General features: G+C 39.0%; 1 protein-coding gene across 1 annotated transcript in view; it reads right to left on the bottom strand.

The window, feature by feature from the left end:
* The window catches only part of LOC142335220 (uncharacterized), a 32,259-nt gene extending 18,064 nt beyond the window's left edge, over positions 1-14,195 (bottom strand). Inside the window, exon 1 of the mRNA XM_075383658.1 lies at positions 14,135-14,195. Within this exon, the coding sequence (XP_075239773.1) occupies positions 14,135-14,195 (61 nt within the window). The remainder of the gene's footprint in view (positions 1-14,134) is intronic.
* Between the last annotated feature and the right edge of the window lie 1,631 nt (positions 14,196-15,826).

The following is a 15,826-nucleotide window of genomic DNA, read 5'->3' as shown; positions in this document are numbered from 1 at the left end:
ATTTGATCAAATTCTATCAAATTTGATGAGATCTTTGATCTAACAAACCGTAAGACAGTATGATAACTGTCTGGACAGATAGATTACTGTCCTTTGATTGTACTATTGACCATTTGCCAGGTTCAAAAATGGGTTTAGACTATCTTTTTCGCAAATTTTAATAAAAAGCCAAGTAAATTCGACCTATGATGATGAATCTTTAGTGTTTAAAGTGGAGTCTGTCAAAGAAAGTGCGAGATTTTTTGAATGCGCCTAATCCAAAACCTAAGCTTTTCTTTTCGTCGAAATAATGGGAACCTTTTACGTAAAGTGGCCAACGAAGAAGTCCTTATTTAAATTGGCTGATCGTCTGATAACAAAAATATAAGAGAGTTTTTTCCCAGCATGAATAGATCGTTTTTCTAAGTTCCCATCAGCTAAAGTATCAATAGAGCGAACGCGAATAACATACACAAGTTTGTCGAAAAATACATAGTTTTGCAGGTCTTTTAGTGCAGAATTAGATCAAATGAGGCACGATGACAAATCGTGCAGCAAATAAATGGTTTCTGCTAGCAAAAAAGCATAGAGCTAACTGTCGCGTCATTTCTCAACCAGAGAGCGATTAGAAAAATTGAACGGTTTATTCAAACAGTAAAGTGTTGGTTAGCAGGCACAAAAGAAGATTAAAATAAAAGATTCAATACTTTCTACGAAATAATGACTCAGGAGATATTTAGTCACAAAACGATTAATATTTGTTTTTCTCATTTTTCAGCCTACTCGGTCGTAAACTTAATACCGATCTGGGCAACCTAAGCATATAAATTATGAGCAGATTTTAAATAACTGTTTCGTTCTTGAAACAGGTAGATGAGATAACCTTATCCCAAGTGACAAGTGCAAAAGAATTTAACAAAGCCAGACATAGTGGAAAGTTCACAGGAGCTCGTCCGCTCGGGACGCTATTAGGAGATGGGATCATGATCCGCAGAGAAATTTTTGGGTAACTTCTTACTCAGAATTGGCTCGGCAGTACTGTAAACTGAAAAATCAGCTGACCTCAAGCTAGTCAAAATGAAAATCAAAAATACGAGGTAACGGAGAGTTTCTACGGACTATATGAAATCTTAGCCCCATGATCTTCAGCAATAAAGACTGACGAATACACTTCACGCATTCATTTCTTTCTGATTCGCAACACCGAAATTCTGAAGTTCCATACTAAATAGGAGATAAATACGGACCTTGTGAATTATGCCAAACAAAGAAAAGTACCTACAACATATATAATGCAATTAGACGTCAATCAAATGATTTCTAATATAAATTAAACATCAATACTTATGCACTCAAAAAGAATAATGGCCTCAAACTTAACAAAAAATCAGTAAAATCGGTAAAATGACAGCTTGATAAGGGATGACTTTTTCAATTTTAAAAGAAACCAAGGATAGCTCACGCTACTGAAGTTAAGAATTTTAACACTCATCTTGTTACACGTGTTAAATGTAACCTTTCTTGGCAAGGTTGGGTGCTGCATTAGAACAGCTTTGACACGAATGATATTGAGCAAAATCAGTCCCGTGGAGGTTTCTAAATAATGTCGAAGGGAAGTAATTAGATCTTTTGGGATATTATGTTCAATTGACCACCTCAGGTATTTTCTACTGCTCATTGTTTCAAGTAACCACAGATCGCAAAGTCAGAATTTGATCAAATTCTATCAAATTTGATGAGATCTTTGATCTAACAAACCGTAAGACAGTATGATAACTGTCTGGACAGATAGACTACTGTCCTTTGATTGTACTATTGATCATTTGCCAGGTTCAAAAATGGATTTAGACTATCTTTTTTGCAAATTTTAATAAAACGCCAAGTAAATTCGACCTATGATGATGAATCTTTAGTGTTTAAAGTGGAGTCTGTCAAAGAAAGTGCGAGATTTTTTGAATGCGCCTAATCCAAAACCTAAGCTTTTCTTTTCGTCTAAATAATGGGAATCTTTAAAATTTACGTAAAGTGGCCAACGAAGAAGTACTTATTTAAATTGGCTGATCGTCTGATAACAAAAATATAAGAAAGTTTTTTCCCAGCATGAATGGATCGTTTTTCTAAGTTCTCATCAGCTAAAGTATCAATAGAGCGAACGCGAATAACATACACAAGTTTGTCGAAAAGTACATAATTTTGCAGGTCCTTTTTGTGCAGAATTAGATCAAATGAGGCACGATGACATATCGTGCAGCAAATAAATGGTTTCTGCAAGCAAAAAAGCATAGAGCTAACTGTGGCGTCATTTCTCAACCAGAGAGCGATTAGAAAAATTGAACGATTTATTCAAACAGTAAAGTGTTGGTTAGCAGGAACAAAAGAAGGTTAAAATAAAAGATTCAATAATTTCTACGAAATATTGACTCAGGAGATATTTAGTCACAAAACGATTGATATTTATTTTTCTCAATTTCAACCTACTTGGTCGTAAACTTAATACCGATCTGGGCAACCTAAGCATATAAATTCTTATTATGAGCAGATTTTAAATAACTATTTCGTTCTTGAAACAGGTAGATGAGATAATCTTATCCCAAGTGACAAGTGCAATAAAATTTAATAAAGCCACACATAGTGGAAAATTCACAGGAGCTCGGCCGCTCGGGACGCTATTAGGAGATGGGATAATGATCCGCAGAGAAATTTTTGGTTAACTTCTTACTCAGAATTGGCTCGGCAGTACTGTAAACTGAAAAATCAGCTGACCTCAAGCTAGTCAAAATGAAAATCAAAAATACGAGGTAACGGAGAGTTTCTACGGACTATATGAAATCTTAGCCCCAGGATCTTCAGCAATAAAGACTGACGAATACACTTCACGCATTCAGTTCTTCTTGATTCGCAACACCGAAATTCTGAAGTTCCATACTAAACAGGAGATAAATACGGACCTTGTGAATTATGCCAAACAAAAAAAAGTACCTACAAAATATATTTTGCAATTAGACGTCAATCAAATAATTTCTAATACAAATTAAACATCAATACTTATGCACTCAAAAAGAATAATGGCCTCAAATTTAACAAATAATCAGTAAAATCGGTAAAATGACAGCTTGATAAGGGATGGCTTTTTTAGTTTTAAAAGAAACCATGGATAGCTCACGCTACTGAAGTTAAGAATTTAAACACTCACCTTGTTACACGTGTTAAATGTAATCTTTCTTGGCAAGGTTGGGTGCTGCATTAGAACAGCTTTGACACGAATGATATTGAGCAAAATCAGTCCCGTGAAGGTTTCTAAATAATGTCAAAGGGAAGTAATTAGATCTTTTCGGATAATATGTTCAATTGACCACCTCAGGTATTTTCTACCGCTCACCGTTTCAAGTAACCACAGATCGCAATGTCAGAATTTGATCAAATTCTATCAAATTTGATGATATCTTTGATCTAACAAACCGTAAGACAGTATGATAAATGTCTGGACAGATAGAATACTCTCCTTTGATTGTACTATTGACCAGTTGCCAGGTTCAAAAATGGGTTTAGACTATCTTTTTCGCAAACTTTAATAAAACGCCAAGTAAATTCGACCTATAATGATGAATCTTTAGTGTCTAAAGTGGAGTCTGTCAAAGAAAGTGCGAGATTTTTTGAATGTGCCTAATCCTAAACCTAAGCCTTTCTTTTCGTCTAAATAATGGAAACTTTTAAAATTTAAGTAAAGTGGCCAACGAAGACGTCCTTATTTAAATTGGCTGATCGTGTTATAACGAAAATATAAGAAAGTTTTTTTTCCCAGCATCAATAGATCACTTTTCAAAGTTCTCATCAGCTGAAGTATCAATAGAGCGAACGCGAATAACATACACAAGTTTGTCGAAAAATACATCGTTTGCCAGGTCGCTTTGTGCAGTATTAGATCGAATGAGGCATGTTTATGCTCTTCGGCCTAAGTCTTGCATACCAAGACAACTTTTCATTAATATTTGTATTTCTGAAAGTCGCAACCATCGTAGCAAATCAAGCTCTATAAATACATCATAATTCGCGCCATTGGCACACAAGTTGTGGTTAAAAACGGGAAATCCATTACTATAAATTATATTGAAAGTGAATGTCAACCACTTCTGACTTCTTCAATAAAATCAAGTTAAATAAATAGCTTCAATAGAAATAGGTTGGGGAAATCAGGAAGAGAATGGGTTTTGGAGGACGAAAGTGTAGGTGGGGGGAGGAAAATGATGGTATGGAGGGAGATAAAATATAAAGGAACTTGGTTCCTTTACACTCCCGGCATGAAAAGGCAACATTTGAAATGAAAATGTAAACACAATAAAATAAAGCACAAAAAGTTTTCTTTCTGATAATGAGTTTTTGTTTGTGTGTGTGTGTGTGTGTGTGTGTGTGTGTGTGTTTCAATGAATTTGTTTCAGTGACCCTCCGGCGCACCTGACAATTGTGGGAATACACGACTTAATGTTACTGCTGGTCTCTGTACCATTCCTGTTGACGTCTGGATGTCGAAGCTCCTGGTTATTCCGTCTGAACCTCTGTGTGCTTTCACAATCTTCCCGAGAGGCCAGATGCCTCTGGGTGTGAAGTCCTTGAGCACCCACACAATTTCACCTTCATCCAGCTCATCATTTGACCCTTGCCACTTCGTTCTCTTGTTGAGCTCAGGAATTTAATCCTCCAGCAACCTGCTCAAGTAGTGATCAAGTAGTGTCTGCGTCAACTTGAAATCCTTTGTGGAGAACCGCTCCTTGCTGTTCACAAGAGGTTTCAAACACATGAGAGGTCTGCGTAGGAGGAAAGGATTCGGAGTAAGTGGTCCCTCATCTGAGATGCTGCAGCCCACATGAGTTAATGGTCTGGAGTTCAAAATTGCCTCGGCCTCTGCCACAACTGTCTGGAAAGCTGAAAGTGTTAGTTTCCGACTGCTCAACACTATTAGTAGACTCCTTTTTGCAGTCTGTATCAGCCTCTCCCAGACTCCTCCGAAGTGTGGTGCCAATGGAGGTTTGAAAGTCCACTGAATGTTCTGTTGAGCCAATTGCAGTCTGATGTACTCGTTGTCTGGCTTGTAGCTTCTCTGGAACTTAAACCTCATTGCTTATTTGGCTCCAATAAAGTTTTTGCCATTGTCACTCACAATGAGGTAAGGGTATCCACGTCGTGATACAAATCTGCGGATGGTCATGAGAAGACAATCGGTTGAGAGGTCATGGCATACTTCTAGGTGGACAGCTCTGGTGACCAGGCATGTGAACCTGCAGACGTAGTGCATCTGGGTGCCCTCTCTCTTGTCCTCAATGTAGAATGGTCCAAACATGTCCATTCCTGTTTTGACGAAGGGGTACTGCTTGTTTGCATCTGGAAATCTGAATTCAGGAAGATCGGCCATCTGGTGCGCCTTTTCAATCAACAGTCTTGCAATTTTGCTCCTGCTATGGAGAACAAGAGGATGTTTCGCACTGTAGGTTAGAGGTGCCTTGTTGAGTCTTCCTCCTACCCTCAAGAGTCCGTCGTCATCTAGAAAGGGTGTGAAGGGCATCAAATTGTCTCCTTTCTCAAGATTGTCTCCCTTCAACAGTGCAGAAATTGTTCCTGAGAAGAGCTCGTTTTGGGACATTTTAATGAGGTAGTTCCTTGCCCTTTTCTTATCTGATGCAAAAATGTCATTGTTGGAGGTCTCAGGTGGCTCGTTTTGTCTTCTAGTTCGTACTTTTGCCTTGAAGCGTCTTATTGCCTGGAACACCATTCTAGTAGAGTTGAGTAGTCGACTCCATGTTGAAAATTTTTCAAACTCAACGACTGGCGTCTGAAGTTGTGTCGCTTGTGTAGCACATATGTGGGGATCACTGTCTTCGGCAAAAGTCCAGGAGTCTTGAGGTGTGCTCAGAAATTCCGGTGGTTGAAACCACAGCTGTGGTATGTCTGATGGGTTGAGGCCTCGTGTGCCGTGGTCAGCGGGATTCATCTTTCCAGGGATGTGTCTCCAATTGTCCTGGTTGGAATTCCCATGAATTTTGGTCAATCTGTTGGCAATATACATCTTCTGTCTCTGCTTGGATCGGATCCATCCAAGTGTAGCGGTGCTGTCTGTCCAAAAGTGTTTTAAACTTATGGTTGTTGTCATCTCGCTCTCACAGAATCCAGCTAGCTCTGCTCCAAGTGTTGCCGCTTCCAATTCCAGTTTTGGAATGCTCAGCTGCTTGATCGGCGCCACTTTTGTTTTACTGATCACATATCGGGATGTGGAAGATCCATCGGCTTTGGTTGTCCTCACATAAACTATGGCAGCAATTGCACTCATTGAGGCATCAGTGAACGTGTGAAGTTGATGGGTTCCATTGGTGCTGGGAATCAATCATCTAAAAATTTCGATTGAAGTCATGCTGTCGATCTCATCCATCCACTCCTGTAGTTCCTGTTGGTAGAATTCTGACACAGGTTGATCCAAATTTCTTCCCTCTTTAATGATTCGTTGTAGAATGCATCTAATTCTGATGGCAAAGGGTGAAATCAGTCCGACTGAATCGAACAGAGAAGCTGCCATTGATAGCACCTTTCTTTGAGTCATCTGTTGTCCTGTGTAGAGAAGCTTCGGTTTTGCAAAAATCGACTTGTCAGTTTTGGGGTCCCACGTCTGACCAAGGATTCTTCGGGCTTTCATTCCCGCTTTGCCTTCTTCCAGTAGGTTATCTAATGCGGCTGGTCTGTTGCTCAGGAACTTTGTCAGATTGAATCCTCCTGCATGCAAAACAGTTTGATCTCATCTGCACTTCTGCGGGCCTCCTCTTCAGAAGGGTAGGTCTGCATGAAATCATCCATGTAGAACTGCTGCATGAATGATGTGTGGGCCTCTGGATGTTCTTGTTTGTGGTCATTTGCACACTTCTGCAGAACAAAAATCCCACAAGAAGGCTAGCATGTTGCTCCAAAAATGAGTCGATTGTATTTGAAGATCTTTTCATTGCCATTCTGTGTCCACAGAAAACGGAGATAGTCCTGGTATTGTGGTTGGATGCCAATCTGCATGAACATTGCCTCGATGTCAGCTGTGATTGCCACTGAGTACTGTCTGAAGCGGAGAAGAAGGCCATGCAGGTTGCAGAGTAGATCCGGCCCTGTCAGCAGTGCATCATTGAGTGAAGTACCTTTATATTTGGAAGCAGCATTTGTGACTCTGCGGATTATATCTGGTTTCTGTTTGTTGATCACTGGGTGATGGTGAAGGTACCAGACAGAGTGTCTGGATCTGGGGTCTGCAGCAGTTGTGATGTAGTTTTTATCCAAATTTTTTTGATGGTTTCCTCGTAGAGTTCTCTCAAATTTGTGTCCCTCCAGTCTCTGCTGCAGAGCGTGCCACTGAACTTTGGCCATCAAGTAGTTGTTAGGAAGTTTGATGTCTTTCTTCCATGGAAGTCCAATCTGGTATCTGTTACCAATGTGTTTTATGGTATCATTGAGGATGGACAGAGCTTCTTTGTCATCTGAAGACTGTCCCTTTGAAGAGCACTGATTGAAGTTCACTCCTTCAATTGTTCAGAAGAGTTGGAGAAGATTTTCATCTGGATCGTCTTGTCGTCTCCTGATATGATTGAAAAGTGTTATGCTTGTGCTGTTTGACTGTTCAACCCTCTTCTGTGTGTACCTCTGAGGAATGGGCCCTGTCAGTGTCCAGCCAATCAGAGTGTTGACTCCGTATGGGGTGCCAGTGGGTCCTGTTGTGAACTGTCTGGGAACCGTTGCTGTGAATGCATCTGCTCCAATCAGAATTCCGATCCGGTTGTCTCTGATTGCTGGAAATCTTATGTTCTGGAGGTGAGAACGGTCTCTGCAGATCTCATTCAACATTTCAATTTGAACTCATGGCATTCGAAACTCCTCCATTGCTGTTGCGTACACAGGGATTCTGATCACAGGACAACTGCTGCACAAAGCTCCAATGCCGATCATGACATCTGCTGTTGAAGTGCATCAGCAACCTTCTGTGTTATTTGAGTGCTATCACTGCCACTGTCCAACAAAGCTTAGGTTTCAATGCAAAGATCTCTGTTGAAAGGTGTTACGGGTATTGCCTGCAATTGTATATGCGGTCTGATCCATGAAGGTTCCTGTTGGTTGCTGCAAGTGTAGTTTTGTTGCGGAGCAGTTGCCTGCTGTTGGGCTACAGTGCGTTGATTGTTACTCTGCTGTCTGCTAACGTTGTTCTGCGCGTTTATCGCCTGAGGTTGAAAACCGCTTTTGTTCCAGATGCGCCTGTGTGAAGTGCTGCTGTTAGATCCACTTTGCTTTTTCTGGTTTCCACTCTGTTGGTTGAAGTTTGAACTCGTCTGCTGCCTTTGGTTTTCATTATTAAAGTTACGTCCATAGCCTGACTGCTTTGCTTTGTTTGGTTTCTGAAGACATTGTTTTGTGAGATTTGATTCCAGTTCACGATTGGTTGTGCATTTTGTTGCTGTTGCCTTGCATCTGTCCTATGGAGCGTTGAGTGATAAAAGCCATTGCATCTGTCCAAAAGGCACCTTGTTTTCGATTGGCAGAGACCCTTTTCGTGAGCTCTTAGACAGCTGGGGCAGAGATTGTACCTCATCACACAACCCTGTCGGTCATACACTGACTTTTCCAAGTATTCGGGACAACGACCAAAGTTGTGGTTTTGTGAGCAGAGTTGACATGAAACATCTGAAGGCCCCCTTCTAGAAAAAGTGTTCGCTCTGGTTCTCTGGTTCAGTTGTGGGGAGTTGTCTTCGCATGCCTCTGCGTATGAGTCAATCCAATCAGCAAAGTGGGTAAGAATAGGTTGCAGCAAGCCTTGGTTTCTTGTGTGTTGATTCCATCTGATTATCATGTTAGGGTTCAATTTGTCTCTGGCCATTCTCAAGACAGCTGAAGACTTCAGATCAGCTTCAAAGTTGTGCAGTCGGAAGGTTTGTACAAGTCTCCTCAAGAAAGACTAGAAGCTCACAAAAGAGTTTGAATCGTCTAATCTGGGTTTTGACCACTTCTCTAATTGATCCAGGTATGCAGCGACAATATGCTGTGGCTTGCCAAACTTTCTGGTCAATTCAGCGATGGCTTCATGGTAGTAATCCCCATTGTAGGAGTAAACACTTATAGAATCTCTTGCTTTATCAGTTACTGATTTTTGGAGGTATGTAATTTTTTGGGCGTCTGAGAGGCCACTGTTGTTGTGAATGGTTGCTTTGAAAAAACTGAACCACTGGTGCCATTTCAGAGGATCGCCAGTGAAATTGTTTATTTAAATCTTAGGCAAACTCAATGTGTTCTGTATCATCAGTGCTTGGTGTTGTATCCAGTCTGGTGGGAAACTCGGAAAGCCATTGTATAGGTTGTTGTTATAGCCGTTGTTATTGTGCCCATCAATTCCGCTGAAATTGTTCATTGGTAGTTGATTGGTTTGCGGTGTGTACCTATGGCTCATGGTCGGAGCAGCCTGGTTATTGTTGGGAAAAGAACATGGTTGTTGCAAATGCCCTGCTCTGCTGTCCTCACTCTCATGTCGGCTCTGCCCTTGAACATTGTTCTCTTCTCTCGATCGTTCATCTGTTCTCAGTGCCCCTGTGAGAAATTACCGGTTTCCTCCTCTCTCTTCAATGTTCAGAACGGGTTGAGAATTATCAGGGTCTTCTGAGTCGGACGAGTCAGCGTTGTTACTTTCCTGATTGTTGTGGCTTGCGAAATGATATTCCATTGCTCTATTGCAAAAAGGGTAGTTTTCTCAATAGATTAGGGGAAAGCGCTGCTGATGTGTAAAAGCAGATTCAGTGTCACTTGCATCTGTTTTGTGTGCTTTTGCTCTCTGTTTGCATTTCAGCATGGTTATGTTTCTTTCGGCAGATTCATTAGCAAGTGTTGTCAACTCTTCACTTGTCAGCTGTAGCTTCATCAGTTCATTGCAACTTCTGTCTAACTGCTCTTTTTGAGACCTCAAGAGTTCCAAAGTTTCACGTAGTATGCTTTGACCTTCGTTACTATTGCTTTGTTCTTCGAAGAGGTCTTTTACTGCGTTCCACTCTATCACTTTCAACTGAAGTTGTTGCTTTAGGCTGTTCTTTGCTGCTGATGATGCTTTGGACTTGTTTGACATATTGACTGTTTTAGAAGTTTTTTCTTATTTTACAAAGTTTATACCGCACTGTTACTGCACTATGTTTCCTTGTAACAGCCCTATTCTATCTTTTTGTTATGTTAAAACCTATAATTTAAATGAGGCTGTTGCTTACTGTGCTTAGCTAACGTTTTTCGCCTAATGTTTGCTTGCTATGTTTCTTCTTGTCGCAATCAATAATCAGTGAAGTTTGATGAAGCATCGTTAATAAGTTGCATAGAGTTAAAAACCTTTTCACTAATCAGTGAAATTCTTACAAACGTAGCCAATTATAATTTTTTGTCCGGTTGCCTATTTGTTTTTCGAGCGCGATAGAAAGAACCCTAACCCGTGGTGGCTAACTTTCGACTAATGTTTGTGTCTACTGACACTGGTGGGGGGATAATTTCACGTTCCTATAAACCTTAATGTAGCAAGGGCATACCAGGCCTTGCAACTAATCCTAAGTCAATGTGTGTGTCAGTGGTGCTTTTAAATTTCAACTAGAGGAGGACCTACTCCTTTCAGAACTAATGCGGAAAGATACTATATTGATCCAACGATAACTAGACGCCTATTAAAATCCAGCTTTCGAAATGAAGACTTTCAATTCTGCAAGTATAGCTAGCCCATCTGTCGTGACTAGGCATACCACGCAAGCCTCCTTCTCAGGAGAACTCTCAAATCAGTCTTCACTTCTAGAGCCAGATTAAAAATCGTTTGGATCTTCTGTGATTGTGATGTTTTTGATAAAAACTTGTGAAGTTATCAAATCAGAGTTTAATTGTGCTAAGTGTCAAATGCCTAAGTTCCCCCCTATAAAATCAAAAATTCCCCAGTCTGAGTCGAGCAAGTTTACCAATGGTCCTTTTTGACCCTAGGATACGCCAGAAATGTTTATGCTCTTCGGCCTAAGTCTTGCATACCAAGACAACTTTTCATTAATATTTGTATTTCTGAAAGTCGCAACCATGGTAGCAAATCAAGCTTTATAAATACATCATATTTCGCACCATTGGCACCCAAGTTGTGGTTAAAAACGTGAAATCCCTTACTATAAACAATATTGAAAGTGAATCTCAAACATTTCTGACTTTTTCAATAAAATCAACTTAAATAAATAGCTTCAATGGAAATGGGTTGGGGAATTGGAAATCAGGAAATGAAGGAGGACGAAGTTTTGGAGGACGAAAGTGTAGGTGGGGACAGGAAAATGAGGGTGTGGGGGAGATAAAATATAAAAGGAACTCGGTTCCTTTACAAGGCACGATGACAAATCATGCAGCAAATAAATAGTTCCTGCAAGCAAAAAAGCATAGAGTTATTAGTGGCGCCATTTCTCAACCAGATAGAGATTAGAACAGTCGAACGGTTTTTTGTTTAAACAACAAAGCGCTGGTTAGCAGGCACAAAAGAACCAGGTCAAAAGAAGGTTAATCTAAAAGATTCAAAAAATTCGATAAACTGTGGACTCAGGAAATCTCTAGACACAAAACGATTAATATTTCATTTTCACATTTTTCTGCCCATATTGGTCTTAAATTCAATACTGTTCTGGGCAACCATAGAAGGGATCCTAAGCCTAGAAATTTTCATATTTATTTTGTTCTTGAAACAGGTAGATGAGATAACCTTATCCCAAATGACACATGCAATAAAACTTAACAAAGCCACACATAGTGGAAAGGTCACAGGAGCTCGGCCGCTCGGGAAGCTATTAGGAGATGGGATAATGAACTGCAGGGCGATTTTTGGGTAACCTCTTACTCAGAATTGACTCGGTAGTACTGTAAACTGAAAAATCAGCTGACCTCAAGCCAGTCAAAATGAAAATCAACAATACGAGGTAACGGAGAGTTTCTACGGACTATATGAAATCTTAGCCCCAGGATCTTCAGCAATAAAGACCGACGAATACACTTCACGCATTCAGTTCTTTCTGATTTGCAACACCAAAATTCTGAAGTTCCATACTAAACAGGAGATAAATACGGACCTTGTGAATTATGCCAAACAAAGAAGAGTACCTACAACATATATATTGCAATTAGACGTCAACCACATGATTTCTGATACAAATCAAACATCCATAAATACGTACTCAAAATGTTTACTGGCCTCAAATTTAACAAATATTTAGTAAAATCGGGAAAAGAACAGCTTGATAAGGGATGGCTTTTTAAATTTTAAATCTGAATTTTTTCGTACGGTAAACGAACCCGGTTGTTTATTCGAATAGTTTAATGGACAAATTAAAGCTCTATAAAAATCGATTGAATCTATCATTACCAAGAGAAAGGTTATGCTAAAATTTTTGTGTTGAAAAGTATAATACTTTTTTCTAACAAACGTAGATTTTTTTAATGAGTTAAAATGCTGTAACAATAAAAGACCAATAAATGCTGAAGTTGAAGTGATACATTATAATCAAAAACAAGGTATCTGTTTATGAGCAAAAGAGCATTAAAAGGGAATGACACAATTGAATGCAGTCTACTGCAATATGTACAAAAAACGGTGATTTCATAATTTGATTGGAAGATTTCAATGTTGACAAGGTAACACTTCTCCTCTAAAATTTAATATCAATACAACGGAAGTTTTTGTAATTTTTGATAATTTAATTGTGGTAACAGATTATGGAGTAAAGATAAAAAAGACTTTGCAACCACTAGTTGCATTTGTAAAATAAGACCTAGATATTCAATGACACCATGAATAAAAACAACTCTGATAAAAAACTGCCGAATATTTGATTTTTCTAAATTCATAATTTTAATAATTGATTTTCTTGGCATGAATTTGAACAAGAATCAATTTCCAGGATTCAATTTTGAATCGGACTCAACTATTAACATGAGTTTTGATGTCAATTCTAATGTTTTATCCCTTTCAGAGGAAACGAAACAAAAATTTTAAAAATGCTCTGAACATGTTACAATTAGTACTATTAGTACATGCTCCTCCTAAATAGAGAGCTAAAATGGATGCTTTTTGAATTTCACTATTTGACTAAGAAAAGTGTTATTGAAGCAAGTCCTAATCATATGCTCTGCCAAAACGACAGAACAAAAAGTTCATCTCATTTTCCCATAAAATCTTTGGGAAAATGAGATGAAAATCTTTGGGCTGTTTTTTTAGTGGTTTATATGATAAAAAGACCGGATTATGACGTTCGTTTCTTTTGTTCTTCAATTTTTAGTTGAAAAAAACCAAACGAGTATCCGATTAATTTACAGAGAAGACTTGAATTGTAACTGGAAAAATTTAACTGAATGCAAACTTACTGCGTGAAAATAAAATATAATCAAGAAATCTAAAATTTTTCTACAAAAACCTATTTGTTTTTTCGATATCTTTTCAATTATAATTGTTCCTCAAAATATATTGAAAATTGCGGGGTAGCATAAAGTTCCTAACCTCCAAATAGGTCAAGTGTAGCAAAGTCTGCTCATATGCTGATTTGAAGGACTGAAAACCGCATCTTCAGTTTTGAACGAACCAATGTAACTCATAGTGACGATATTTCCAAAACAATATCAGTTCAGTTTCATTCTGATGTCCCTCTTTTATGCTTTACAAGGTTGTCTTTTATGTCAACTTAGCGCAAGAGTTGATGCAAGACTTTTTAATGATGACATTTTATTGAAAACATGCCAATCAATTAACTTTTTTTGATTTAAAACTATTAATCAAAACGGATAAGTAAATTAGTACTGTTTGGTTCGTACGTTTGGAGGACGTTTGTAGAGTTGAACAGGCGCAGAATTCCCGTGTTCTAATTTACTTTAAAGGTAGCTTTTTGTGAAAAAAAATACACAGCGGAACGAAGGTCTATCCGTCGACCGTAGCACCCACGACTACTGATTTAATTTGCCATTTGATAAATTTGTATTCAATTTAGCAATTAGTTTGTTAGGGCAATCAAATTCAAGCCTTCGGCGGACTTTTTTTCAATCGGCTCAGCGCCCGTTCGGGTAATTCCTAGCTCCCATGCGGCTATGGGAGTGCTATCAAAGTGAACGCAAAACTCACCAGTTTGACATGGTAAACTCTCCGCTTTGAGAAGCATTTTCAGCACCAATGCATCTTCCATTGTTTAATTTTATAAGGATCCACTGATGCAGAATTTTAAATGTTACATTATAGGAAGAAGTACATGGATGAAAATCCAAATTGCGTGTTATCTTGCGAGTTTAGAGCTGTTGTCAGGTGGCCGCCGTATTGGTCGACAGGGCGTTTAGCCGACAACCAAAAAATGAGAAATTTAACCGACAATTTAAGTAAAATGAGCAATAAAACATTCCGAAGCTGTGATTGGCCAATTTAAAACACTTTTGTAAGCGGACAAATATACTGGTTTTTATCAACTAGCGTATCGAAGGTCTATCCGTAGTCGCAACCCCCCTTCTGGGGTTGCGGCCAAGGACAGCACACCACCCGATCATACACCAAAGATAATGGTCCACCGAACTACTGATTCACGGACCAATGAGACTTTTTTGACCAATTATGATAAAACTGTCGGCTAAATTTCTCACTTTTTCCTTGTCGGCTAATTCAAAATTACCGTAAATAAATACCCTTACGGTGGCGGTAAAGTTCCCCTGACTTTGCCTTCACTTATCTTAATTGTTTCACCCTAATTTTAAGGTAAATTTCTCGCTTGGTTATGACAAAGTTGAGGGAATTTTTATAATTAAGGTAATTTAAGGCAAGTTGAAGTTAAATTTAAGGTCTTTTAAAGATGGCGAGACTTTAACTTTTCAGGTAAAGTTCACGTAAGGTGAGCTAAGGAAAGGCAAATCTACCTGTGACACTCTAACTTGTATTTAGTGTGTGTGTCAACAATATTCCTAGCACCCTGTTGTCATACTGTTATTTAATTAAAGTTACCATAGATAAAGACTAATCGACAAATTTCAGCACAACACGAGCTATTCCGTCTTGTCTTCTGAAGAATGACTATCCCTTTACTAAGTCATTGACTAATGAATCGTCCAAAAGTTTTGTCCACAGCCCCGTAACTGAGTGTAGTTCACCCCTTGTGCAGTACTTTTGTCACGCAGTACAAATATCAAAATCTCGTGGTTGTGCTTATCGCAAGAACTGGCGTCCTTTTTTTAAGTATCTTTTCCGCTTGTGCCCCAAATCATAGTGGGTGCATATTATTTGCACCCCTGAGGCTCGCGCCATAATTTAAAATTATGATTTATGCACTAGTACGTGCTCTAAGTGGGGGGGGGGGGGCACAACCTGAACAGATCATTTGGATTCTATACACACACATGTCTTGTCGACAACGTACCAGATGCTTAATCGAATCAGTGTCTCGCTATTTTACCAACTAGTGCAAAACTTTCCGGAACTAGAGCCACCAGGAGTTTAGCCAACAGGGAGTTTAGCCAACTGGCCGACAGGGCGTTTAGCCAACAACAAAAATGAGAAATTTAGTCGACAGTTTTATCATAATTGGTCGTAAAGGTCTCATTGGCCCATAAATCAGTAGTTCGGTTGTGATAGATTCGGATTCATATCAAGTCCCACGCACCGCTGAGGCAGGTGACGTTCAACTATGCCGACATAATACTATGCCGATTATAAGAGTGCCGAAAATTTATTCAATTTTTCACCCGATAAATTTCTAAACCAATCAAATCACTAACTGATATGTGCGCAAAATTTCTGAACCAATCACAATGAAGTTGAGATTTTGTGGATTTTATT

The sequence above is a fragment of the Convolutriloba macropyga genome, chromosome 1 (assembly GCF_964194025.1).
Source record: "Convolutriloba macropyga chromosome 1, txConMacr16.3, whole genome shotgun sequence".
NCBI lineage: Eukaryota > Metazoa > Xenacoelomorpha > Acoela > Convolutidae > Convolutriloba > Convolutriloba macropyga.
This window is presented reverse-complemented; position numbering and strand designations above follow the sequence as displayed.